General features: G+C 47.3%; 1 protein-coding gene across 12 annotated transcripts in view; it reads right to left on the reverse strand.

Annotated features, from left to right (window-relative positions):
* Positions 1-12,500, reverse strand: part of robo2 (roundabout, axon guidance receptor, homolog 2 (Drosophila)) — a 768,110-nt gene that overhangs the window by 101,415 nt on the left and 654,195 nt on the right. For all 12 annotated transcript variants that reach the window (XM_055896664.1, XM_055896669.1, XM_055896667.1 and 9 more), the window contains 2 exons: positions 4,690-4,814; positions 2,458-2,629 (listed from right to left, as the gene is read on the reverse strand). In XM_055896664.1, the coding sequence (XP_055752639.1) occupies positions 2,458-2,629; positions 4,690-4,814 (297 nt within the window). The remainder of the gene's footprint in view (positions 1-2,457; positions 2,630-4,689; positions 4,815-12,500) is intronic.

Raw genomic sequence — 12,500 nt, forward strand, 5'->3', positions numbered from 1 at the left:
AATATATGCATTTGTAATGTGTTGCAGAATGCCTGTGGGCTGTACTGTGAAATAGTGTATATGTCAGAGGTGCTGTATCTGTGAGTTACAGTTACCGTGCCCTGGCAGTTTCTGTGTCAGCTGTGGTGAATAATGTGGAGTCCCCTGGCATCACACAGCACACATTAATTAACAGGTAGGATTAATGATGTCAGACCTGCAGGGGCCAATTAGACAGTCAACATCGCTAACCTTTCAACACATTATCTCACCCTCTCTGTCTCTCTCTCTCTCTTCCTCTCACCCTCTCTCTCTTTCTCTCTCTCTCTCTCTCTCTCTCTCTCTCTACTATCTATCTCTCTCTCTCTCTTCCACACTCTTCCTCTCTCTCTCTCTCTCACCTCTCTCTCTCTTTATCTCTCTCTCTCTACTATCTATCTCTCTCTCTCTCTTCCACTCTCTTCCTCTCACCCTCTCTCTCTCTCTTTCTCGCACCCTCTGTCTCTCTCACTTTCTCTCTCTCTCTTTACTATCTATTTGTTTCTCTTTCTCTCCAGCAGGGAAGTCAGAAGGAAGACACATACTTGCCTTGTTATGGCAGAACCATGGCGTGATTATCTTTAGTTGAGAGAAAAATGGAAATAAGTTGAATCTACACCATACGGGCCCTGCTGAATTCACCACTGAATCTATTTCAGTGATAATACTACAACCTCTTCCACCACGCTGGAATGCTTTTATCAGAACATCTGGAGGTTAAATACATCAACCAGGACGTGCCTAACCCACACGCAGAGAGCATTAAAAACAGCACTGCCTGTCTGTCTAAGGTCTCACTGTTGGATCTAACTTCCCAATTAAGTCACTGAGGGAGTTATCTGCTTGTCACTGGTATCACTTGGCATGATTCTTAGACACTGAAACACACCTGGAAGGGTGTTATGTGTCTTCATGATTCCCTCAGCTCTGAGTAATGACTCCACAGCATTACATGTTAAGATATTATGACAGAAAGTATGATAAAGCCCTGGGTGAGTTTGGCTTGGTTTGGTCCAGCAGGGAGGGGATGACGAGGGTGGTGGATGGATGGCGTGATGGATGGATGGAGGGGGGGGGGGGTGAGGAGGCGGGGGGAGAGCTAGGGCCTTGACTGTTTGCATCAGGAATTTCTCATTACATATCTCCTTGAACCCAGCGAGCTCTGCTGGCCCCTCAGGACACTAAATCACCTGGTCCGAGACCTTGCCCCAGCCGGCACTCCTCTCCTCCTGTCCTCCTCCTCAGCCTTCCTAACACCCAGCTCCCTCACACGTTCCTCATCTTACACAGTCCAGCCATACGCTGCGTTACCTAATTCTACTTACACACAGGAATAGAAAGACAGACATACATGCACTACAATTAACACACCACACACCCTTAGAATACAGTATGTGTTGGTGCATGCAGCCATAGACCACTGAACAGACAGTTCAGACACTGTAAATCTGGACATTGTGCACGTGGATGGTGGATGGGTGTAAGCATCTGACTCTGATTCTAAAGGTTGCATGTTTGAATCCAGCAATAGAAAGTAGTTTTTGATCATTTTGTTTAAGCCTATCCCAAACCTTAACCCTTAACTTAAACATTCAGAATGAATGGCTAACCTGAAAAATTTAGAGTTAATGCCTAAACTTGACATTAAGCATTTTGAAATTTGACGTTTGGAACAACTTCAAAATTTGACATTTGATAAACATGGATGAACAATTAATTCTAATTTCATTTTGAATAAAAAATTCCCTTTACTTAAAAAATTGAGTATTTACATATTTCCCCAGGCTGATCCTTCACAGGGCATATGAAAGCTCGTCAATCTATTTACCCATCTCCACAGCAGAGCAGACTAGAGGCAGTGGGACTGAGCAGGCCCTCATAAGTCATCCTACAGACATGCTAACTGTTGTCACTCACTCAATCACTCAGTCCTTGACTCACTGCCTCCCTCAGCCAGATGCTGCTGATCATTCTACTGAGAGACTCAAGGGCAAAGCTTCATTCCCTCTCCAGCTAAACTTGAACAAGTATTTCATTCAATTGTGTTGTGACAAAAAAAAGCATGTTCATGGGTAAGTATCATTTCTAGATATTTCTCAGACAAAAAAAGCAGAATTGAATTCCTGTACATGGTAAAATACTCCTCATTTTACACTACATTTCCCCCAGTACTTAAGGCCAAAATCCACAGATAGTCAACCGGGCAAGGCATGTGCTCTGATTAATTCACTACAAATTAAAGAACACTTCTCTTACTGCTCATTCATGTGTGTACATGAACTATTTAGTGTACAGTGAAGGCTGTGTGTGTGTGAATTATGTGTCTGCACGAGTATGGGTGTGTGTGTGTTGATAGCATAGCAGAGTGTGCACGCATGTTGCATTAACGAGTGGTGCTCTAGCACGTTGGCATGGGGGTTGGTATGCGGCAGGCCTCACCATCTGTGACCTCCAGTTGGGCCTTGGCGAGGATGCTGCCAGCCACGGTCAGGGCCTGGCAGATGTAGTAGCCTGCGTCTGCCCGCTGCACGGCCGAGATGGTCAGGTCTCCACTGGAGGACACAGAGAAGCGACTGTTGGGCTGCTGGGGCTGGTTGGGAAACAGTAGGTTCTGCAGGAAGAGAGGAAGCAGGCCAATTAGTAGATGGACATGGACCCATTACTGCCAGGAACACATCCAACTGACACACACTCACGTAGCGCCATCACTCTGGTTTAGACATACACACGGCCAGTTAACAGAGCCATTCCATCCATTATCACATCTGATAGCTTGGTTACACATAATGGATGGCATCTATTCTCCCAGCCAGCCATGCCAGAGGCACCAGAGAGCTGGGAGGGAACACAGTCTGAGCCTCTCTGTCTACTCTTGTTTCATTCTGCTTTGCTTCTCATAATTGCTATGGGCTGCTTTGTTTACACAGAGTCTCCCCAGGCTACCCACTCAGCCCCCGGCCCACAGCCCCGGCCCACAGCCCACAGCCCACAGCCCACAGCACTTCCCATAGAACTTCAGGTTCTATTGAATGAGTCCATAGCAGAGGAAGAAGGAGGGAGTGTGCCAGGTCTGAATCATACAGAAAACATCTAATTTGCTGGGGTATTTAGTGAGAGGTGGCGATGGGGACAGAGAAGGTATGAAGCATCAGTAAACCAAGAGGCAAAGAGAGGGAAAATAGTGTTGTGATTGGGGTGCAGTCACAGAACATGGGGGTCTGTTTACTGAGAGGATACTGGTGTAAATGAATGTTGATCTTTGTATGTACATGTTCAGTACGCCCTGTTGCAGTGAGTCAGATAGGATTCATCACTTATTTTGATGTGAGAATGTGTTCAGCATCGGTGTGAGTGGAAGTATACAGTGTGTGTGTGTGTGTGTGTGTGTGTGTGTGTGTGTGTGTGTGTGTGTGTGTGTGTGTGTGTGTGTGTGTGTGTGTGTGTGTGTGTGTGTGTGTGTGTGTGTGTGTGTGTGTGTGTATGTGTGTGTGTGTTGCATGCAAATGTGCATTTCACCCCATCCCAATCTCTGAGTGGCACTTTGCTGTAATTGTCTGGCCCCAGGCTCAGTGTGTGTGTGTGTGTGTGTGTGTGTGTGTGTGTGTGTGTGTGTGTGTGTGTGTGTGTGTGTGTGTGTGTGTGTGTGTGTGTGTGTGTGTGTGTGTGTGTGTGTGTGTGTGTGTGTGTGCGTGTGTGTGTGTGCGTGCGTGCGTGCGTGTATGTAGGTGTGTGTGTGTGTGTGACTCTCAGCCAGAAGAAAATCATATCTCCGGTTCATCTACAGGTCCTGGCAGGCTCCTAATTACTGCTGTTGTTGTTGTTGTGTGGACTGTGAGGACCTCCAGCTATGTGAAGGGCTATCTGCTCTGCTCTGTGTGAGGGATAGTATCACTGTTAGCAGCACGGTGTCATGGGAACTGATTACCTCCTCACCAGCCACACAGAGGTGTATCTGGTGTGGTGTTTGTGTGTGCCAGAGATACTGATGGGAGATAGCGTAGTTTTCTCTATGTATGTGTGTGTGTGTGTGTGTGTGTGTGTGTGTGTGTGTGTGTGTGTGTGTGTGTGTGTGTGTGTGTGTGTGTGTGTGTGTGTGTGTGTGTGTGTGTGTGTGTGTGTGTGTGTGTGTGTGTGTGTGTCACTGAGGGAGAACTGGGGAGCTGACTGTCACACAGACTGACATCCCCACAAAGCCAAGTGCATGGTTACTATCCATTCTAAGTGGTGTGTGCTGATAACACTAGACAGTACAGTAACACAGTAATAACTGCTAGTCATAAATAATGCATGATGGACACACACTGGATGAAAAAACGCTGAACATTATGGTAAATACAGAGATATGAAGACTGGACCAAGCTGTTTTACAGGTCCTTACAGTATAGGTCCAGTGGTTGAAGACTGGACCCAGCTGTTTTACAGGTCCTTACCGTATAGGTCCAGTGGTTGAAGACTGGACCAAGCTGTTTTACAGGTCCTTACCGTATAGGTCCAGTGGTTGAAGACTGGACCAAGCTGTTTTACAGGTCCTTATAGTATAGGTCCAGTGGTTGAAGACTGGACCAAGCTGTTTTACAGGTCCTTACAGTATAGGTCCAGTGGTTGAAGACTGGACCAAGCTGTTTTACTGACCATGTTTTTCATTAAGAGGTGTTTATATGCTCTTCTTACCTGGCTGCCCTCCTTCTGCCAGAAGACTGCAGGCTGCGGGTTGCCCTTGGTCTCACAGGGGAAGGTGGCAGTGCGACCCTGGGCCACGATCTGGTCCCGCGGCCTGATGATAAACTGGGGTGCAGCTGGGGTCAAAGGGCAGAAACACTAGGGTTAGAACTCAGAGTTACACAGAGGTAAAGCATTGAAGCAAAAGTACCGTCAAGCATAACAAGGACAAATCTAAATGGGCACGTCCTACAATCTTAGAAAAAAGGGTTCCAAATGAGTTCTTCGGGAGGTCCCATAGGAGAACCCTTCCATGTAAGAACGCTTTTTGGTTCCAGGTAGAAATAACTATTTTGGGTTCCCTGTAGAACCCTCCGTGGAAAGGGTTCTACATGGAACCCAAACATATTGTACCTGGAACCGAATGGGTTCTACCTGGAACCAAAAAGGGTTCTTCAAAGGGTGGGTTCTCTATGGGGACAGCCGAAAAACACTTTTAGGTTCTAGATAGCACCTTTTTTCTAAGAGTGTGTAGAGCTTCCATGCAGCGTGTTCCTTCCATTGATCGCCATGGTATTGAACGCCATGGTAACCACTCAAGGCCATTCATTGAGGCTGGAGCTGAATGAATGACGGTCGTCAGTGTTCACAAACAGCAGCAGTGTCTCAGTGGCAATGGCATCAGGAGAGTTAGTTAGACATAATGTAGCTAGGTTACACAGAGAAAGACACAGAGAAAACATTGTGAGGATATAATTAAATAAATGGACAGAACCCAGCTAACAGCTAAAGGCTAACAGCTAACTCTCTCATGGGTCCCTCGGGGGGAGGACACAGCCCTTACCCCCTCTCTCACCCACCACTCAACACTACAGTCCTCACTCCCTCTCCCTCACTCTATCCCACCACTCACCACCTTCATTACTCAACTGGACCCTCTAGAAGCCAATTAAACCACTAAAGACAGACTGAGGAGATATACTCAAGGAGCCAGCAGGGAGATCTTACATTTTTTTATTTTTTTTATTTCACCTTTATTTAACCAGGTAGGCTAGTTGAGAACAAGTTCTCATTTACAACTGCGACCTGGCCAAGATAAAGCATAGCAGTGTGAACAGACAACAACACAGAGTTACACATGGAGTAAACAATAGACAAGTCAATAACATGGTAGAAAAAAGAGAATCTATATACAATGTGTGCAAAAGGCATGAGGTAGGCAATAAATCGAATAATTACAATTTAGCAGATTAACACTGGAGTGATAAATCATCAGATGATCATGTGCAAGAAGAGATACTGGTGTGCAAAAGAGCAGAAAAGTAAATAAATAAAAGCAGTATGGGGGTGAGGTAGGTAAATTGGGTGGGTAGTTTACAGATGGACTATGTACAGCTGCAGCGATCGGTTAGCTGCTCGGATAGCAGATTTTTAAAGTTGTTGAGGGAGATAAAAGTCTCCAACTTCAGAGATTTTTGCAATTCGTTCCAGTCGCAGGCAGCAGAGAACTGGAAGGAAAGGCGTCCAAATGAAGTTTTGGCTTTAGGGATGATCAGTGAGATACACCTGCTGGAGCGCGTGCACGGGTGGGTGTAGCCATCGTGACCAGTGAACTGAGATAAGGCGGCACTTTACCTACCATAGCCTTGTAGATGACCTGGAGCCAGTGGGTCTGACGATGAACATGTAGCGAGGGCCAGCCGACTAGGGCATACAGGTCGCAGTGGTGGGTCGTATAAGGTGCTTTAGTAACAAAACGGATGGCACTGTGATAAACTGCATCCAGTTTGCTGAGTAGAGTATTGGAAGCTATTTTGTAGATGACATCGCCGAAGTCGAGGATCGGTAGGATAGTCAGTTTTACTAGGGTAAGTTTGGCGGCGTGAGTGAAGGAGGCTTTGTTGCGGAATAGAAAGCCGTCTCTAGATTTGATTTTGGATTGGAGATGTTTGATATGAGTCTGGAAGGAGAGTTTGCAGTCTAGCCACACACCTAGGTACTTATAGATGTCCACATATTCTAGGTCGGAACCGTCCAGGGTGGTGATGCTAGTCGGGCGTGCGGGTGCAGGCAGCGAGCGGTTGAAAAGCATGCATTTGGTTTTACTAGCGTTTAAGAGCAGTTGGAGGCAACGGAAGGAGTGTTGTATGGCATTGAAGCTCGTTTGGAGGTTAGATAGCACAGTGTCCAGGGAAGGGCCGGAAGTATACAGAATGGTGTCGTCTGCGTAGAGGTGGATCAGGGAATCGCCCGCAGCAAGAGCAACATCATTGATGTATACAGAGAAAAGAGTCGGCCCGAGAATTGAACCCTGTGGTACCCCCATAGAGACTGCCAGAGGACCGGACAACATGCCCTCCGATTTGACACACTGAACTCTGTCTGCAAAATAGTTGGTGAACCAGGCAAGGCAGTCATTAGAAAAACCGAGGCTATTGAGTCTGCCGATAAGAATATGGTGATTGACAGAGTCGAAAGCCTTGGCCAGGTCGATGAAGACGGCTGCACAGTAATGTCTTTTATCGATGGCGGTTATGATATCATTTAGTACCTTGAGCGTGGCTGAGGTGCACCCGTGACCGGCTCGGAAACCGGATTGCACAGCGGAGAAGGTACGGTGGGATTCGAGATGGTCAGTGATCTGTTTGTTGACTTGGCTTTCGAAGACCTTAGCTAGGCAGGGCAGGATGGATATAGGTCTGTAACAGTTTGGGTCCAGTGTGTCTCCCCCTTTGAAGAGGGGGATGACAACGGCAGCTTTCCAATCCTTGGGGATCTCAGATGATACGAAGGAGAGGTTGAACAGGCTGGTAATAGGGGGTGCGACAATGGCGGCGGACAGTTTCAGAAATAGGGGGTCCAGATTGTCAAGCCCAGCTGATTTGTATGGGTCCAGGTTTTCCAGCTCTTTCAGAACATCTGCTATCTGGATATGGGTAAAGGAGAAGCTGGGGAGGCTTGGGCGAGTAGCAGCGGGGGGGGGCTGTTGGCCAAGGTTGGAGTCGCCAGGTGGAAGGCATGGCCAGCCATTGAGAAATGTTTGTTGAAGTTTTCGATTATCACGGACTTATCAGTGGTGACCGTGTTATCTAGCCTCAGTGCAGTGGGCAGCTGGGAGGAGGTGCTCTTGTTTTCCATGGATTTTACAGTATCCCAGAACTTTTTGGAGTTAGCTACAGGATGCAAATTTCTGCTTGAAAAAGCTGGCCTTTGCTTTCCTGACTGACTGCGTGTATTGGTTCCTGACTTCCCTGAACAGTTGCATATCACGGGGGCTCTTCAATGCTATTGCAGTTCGCCACAGGATGTTTTTGTGCTGGTCGAGGGCAGTCAGGTCTGGAGTGAACCAAGGGCTATATCTGTTCTTGGTTCTGCATTTTTTGAACGGAGCATGCTTGTCTAATATGGTGAGGTAGTAACTTTTAAAGAATGACCAGGCATCCTCAACTGACGGGATGAGGTCAATATCCTTCCAGGGTACCCGGGCCAGGTCGATTAGAAAGGCCTGCTCGCAGAAGTGTTTCAGGGAGCGTTTGACAGTGATGAGGGGTGGTCGTTTGACCGTGGACCCGTGGCGGATACAGGCAATGAGGCAGTGATCGCTGAGATCTTGATTGAAGACAGCAGAGGTGTATTTGGAAGGCAAGTTGGTCAGGATAATGTCTATTAGGGTGCCCATGTTTACGGATTTAGGGTTGTACCTGGTGGGTTCCTTGATGATTTGTGTGAGATTGAGGGCATCAAGCTTAGATTGTAGGACTGCCGGGGTGTTAAGCATATTCCAGTTTAGGTCACCTAACAGAACAAACTCTGAAGCTAGATGGGGAGCGATCAATTCACAGATGGTGTCCAGGGCACAGCTGGGAGCTGAGGGGGGTCGGTAGCAGGCGGCAACAGTGAGAGACTTATTTCTGGAGAGATTCATTTTTAAAATTAGAAGTTCGAACTGTTTGGGCATAGACTTGGAAAGTATGACAGAACTTTGCAGGTTATCTCTGCAGTAGATTGCAACTCCCCCCCCCTTTGTCAGTTCTATCTTGACGGAAAGTGTTATAGTTGGGTATGGAAATCTCAGAGTTTTTGGTGGCCTTCCTAAGCCAGTATTCAGACACGGCAAGGACATCAGGGTTGGCAGAGTGTGCTAAAGCGGTGAGTAAGGCAAACTTAGGGAGGAGGCTTCTGATGTTGACATGCATGAGGCCAAGGCTTTTTCGATCACAGAAGTCAACAAATGAGGGTGACTGGGGACATGCAGGGCCTGGGTTTACCTCCACATCACCCGAGGAACAGAGTAGTAGTAGGATGAGGGTGCGGCTAAAGGCTATCAAAACTGGTCGCCTAGAGCGTTGGGGACAAGGAATAAAAGGAGCAGATTTATGGGCGTGGTAGAATAGATTCTGGGCATAATGTGCAGACCAGGGTATGTTGGGGCACGGATACAGCGGAGGAAAGCCCAGGCACTGGGTGATGATAAGAGAGGTTGTATCTCTGGACATGCTGGTCTCAATGGGTGAGGTCACCGCATGTGTGGGGGGTGGGACAAAGGAGGTATCAGAGGTACGGAGAGTGGAACTACGGGGTCCATTGCAAACCAAAACAATGATAACTAGCCTGAACAACAGTATGCAAGGCATATTGATATTTGAGAGAGACATACAATAAGGCATAAAGTGATTGCAGGTCATGATTGGGAGAGCTAGCTAAAACAGCAGGTGAGATAACAGCAGCTAGTCAGCTAACACAGCAACAGAAGGTAAAAATGGCGACGACTGGGCAGAGAGGGTCGGATTAACTACACACAGATCCTGAGTTAAGGCACAGAGCCGACAGATAAAACACAAATAAACAGAATGGAGTACCGTGAATTAATGGACAGTCAAGCAGGCATCAGCTATGTAGCCAAGTGACCATAGTGTCCAGGGGGCAGCCGTAGATGGAGTAGTGAGGCCTCCACTAAGCTAGCACGCGTTTAAAGTTAGTAGCCCGGGGGGGGTGGTCTGCTCAGACGGAGGGGGTCTGCTCAGACGGAGGCCGGTTGAGGGCACGTCTGCAAACCAGACGTGGTCGTGTCGACAGAGAATCCAAGCCGGATAGCGATGGCGAAAGAGAGGTTGTGAATTGTAGAATTGTGTTTGCTAACTGGTGCTAGCTTCCTGGCTGCGCTAGCTGCAAGATAAGCTAGCAGTTAGCAGACCGGGGCAGGCAAGTTAGCCTTTGGGGGACGTCGCGATGGGGGGGAAGTCTGTTTTTGCCTCTTCGTGCGGTGACGTCGATAGACCAGTCGTGGAATTAGTAGGGTTCCAGGTAGCTCTAGGTAGCTAACAGGCCTAGTAGGTTAGCAGAATGGGCCTTCAGTGGGCGTCACGCCTGAGGGGCCTGTTGGAGTCCCCGGGCAGATTATGTCGGTATTCCAGTCGTAGAGGATAGGCGGGGTTCCGTGATCCGTACCGGCAGTAAATGGGTCCGGGTCTTGTAGCCCAGGAGTGGGCTTCAGTGGTAGCACAGGAGCCCTAGCCAATTAGCTTCAGGCTAATTGGTGCCTGCTCCGGTGCCTGCTCCGGGATGGAAACGCTAGCCAGGAGTGGTCACCCGGGATTGTGGTTAGCTAGTTGCGAAGATCCAGATGAAAATGTTCAGAGTTTGCGGTAGGAATCCGGGGATATGGAGAGAAATAGGTCCGTTATGCTCTGGTTTTAGTCACGTTCGAACTAGCGAGAGCTTTCCGAGCTAAAGGTTAGCTGATGACCGCTAGCAATGGTTTGCTAACTGATAGCTGGTAGGCAGTTAGCTGGCTATCTTCAGTAGATGGATTCCAGATCAGAAGTAAATAGAAATACTTTAGAAAAAAGCAGATCCACGCCACATTGGGTGAGGCGGGTTGCAGGAGAGTATTTAGAAGTTGAGGTTTAAGAAAGTATTTTTAAAAGATATGCGAAGAAAAAGATGTAAAAAGATATATACAAGGGACACGGGACACGACAGGACAAAGACGTCTACACTGCTACGCCGTCTTGGAAGTAAGTGTGGGATGTCTCATTCCACTCGCTCAGTTTCCCGGACCATCTTAATGTGTTCTAATGCAACATAAACAAACGTGTCCTCGCCAAACTTTAGAACACTTGGCAAATCCCAGAGACACATCCTCTCTCTCCTACACTAATAAACAACTAGAGGAGTGATTGGTTGGGATACAGTGCACTGTGTTCCAAGATACAGCACAGGATGACTTTTCTCTCTGTCTTCTGGTAGTCATTAAAGGTTTATTAAGTCATTTAAATAACCGGGTGATTTCCCCAATTAGGCATTACTCCCTCATTATCTCTTTTAATGTTGATCTTCCAATCAAGATCAGTTTCACACTTCAAGACTCCTTCATATAAGACATTTGATTTCATGACAAAACATTCTCATCTAATGACCAAAGTGTAATGGCTGACCATAAGTCTTATCTAATGTGGGCTGTTGACCTCTCCTGGTTGGGTTTATCAGTGTTAACCGGGCTCTAGGCCCAACACTAAGTTGGCCTGTGATGGTAGTGAGATGTTAGATCGTACACTCCTAAAACGTTCCTCATAGTCAGAGAGGAGAGGACATTTAAATCAACCAATTATAGACACCAATCCCAAAACGTCAGTCAAGTATAACCCAGAGATGGCACCAGAAATCAAAGCTAGATCTTTTTGTCAGTCAACTTTGTTCTCACTTTTCTTACACTGAGGATAAAGTACTTCAGCAGTTCTCAAAGCAGTAGTGACATCTGTAACTTTGTTAATATTTGGTATGGCGAGCCAGCAGAGGGAATAGCCAGCAGAGGGAATATCCAGCAGAGGGAATAGCCAGCAGAGGGAATATCCAGCAGAGGGAATAGCCAGCAGAGGGAATAGCCAGCAGAGGGAATAGCCAGCAGAGGGAATAGCCAGCAGAGGGAATATCCAGCAGAGGGAATAGCCAGCAGAGGAAATAGCCAGCAGAGGGAATAGCCAGCAGAGGGAATAGCCAGCAGAGGGAATAGCCAGCAGAGGGAATAGCCAGCAGAGGGAATAGCCAGCAGAGGGAATAGCCAGCAGAGGGAATAGCCAGCAGAGGGAATGAAAGAGATTTGAAAAAACTGCATGATCACAATGCCTTCAACAAGATCACATGACACGGTTTCATAATAGATCATTATATGAAAACACTGACAGGCTTTTATTCTGATTCCTGTGTAAGTCTTTCCAGTGACAACCCAGCTGATTCCAGTCAGGGGAAACCTCTTCCTCTTTGGCTCATTTCTCCATGTAATCCTTTTTTTGGGAAAGTGTATTTGTCAAAGACACACACAGCTAGGAATGGTACAGACGGCTATAGATTTACAGCCTTCCTGTCTGGCTCTCCTCAACTTAGATAGCTTGCTGCATTTCACAACGTTGGGTCTGATACAGAGCACCTAAATCAGTCTCTGGCCCCCTCTGTCTCCCTCCATCTCTCTCTCTCTCTCTCTCTCTTTGTGTCTTGCTGGACAATCCAATGAGCAGTGCATTAAAGGAGGGCAGCCACTCAGTGTTTGACGACTTACAGGCTGTTCTCTATTGCTGCCCTCACACCTTGTCTCTCCGCTCTATCTATTGCTTCCTTTATCACGCTCTCCTTGTCTCCCTCGATCCTCCTCAATCCCTCACCTCTATGCAGAACCCACACAAACACAGAGCAATGTAGCCTTGTAAAGCAAGCTGTGATAGCAGGTCAGGTATGATGTGATGAGGTTGGGTTGGATTGGGGCCAACAAGTGATGCATATTTAAAGTTTGTAGTCACCTAGCCAGTGAGTGACAGACAGGACGTCCC

Source organism: Salvelinus fontinalis, chromosome 33, assembly GCF_029448725.1.
Source record: "Salvelinus fontinalis isolate EN_2023a chromosome 33, ASM2944872v1, whole genome shotgun sequence".
Classification (NCBI taxonomy): Eukaryota; Metazoa; Chordata; class Actinopteri; order Salmoniformes; family Salmonidae; genus Salvelinus; species Salvelinus fontinalis.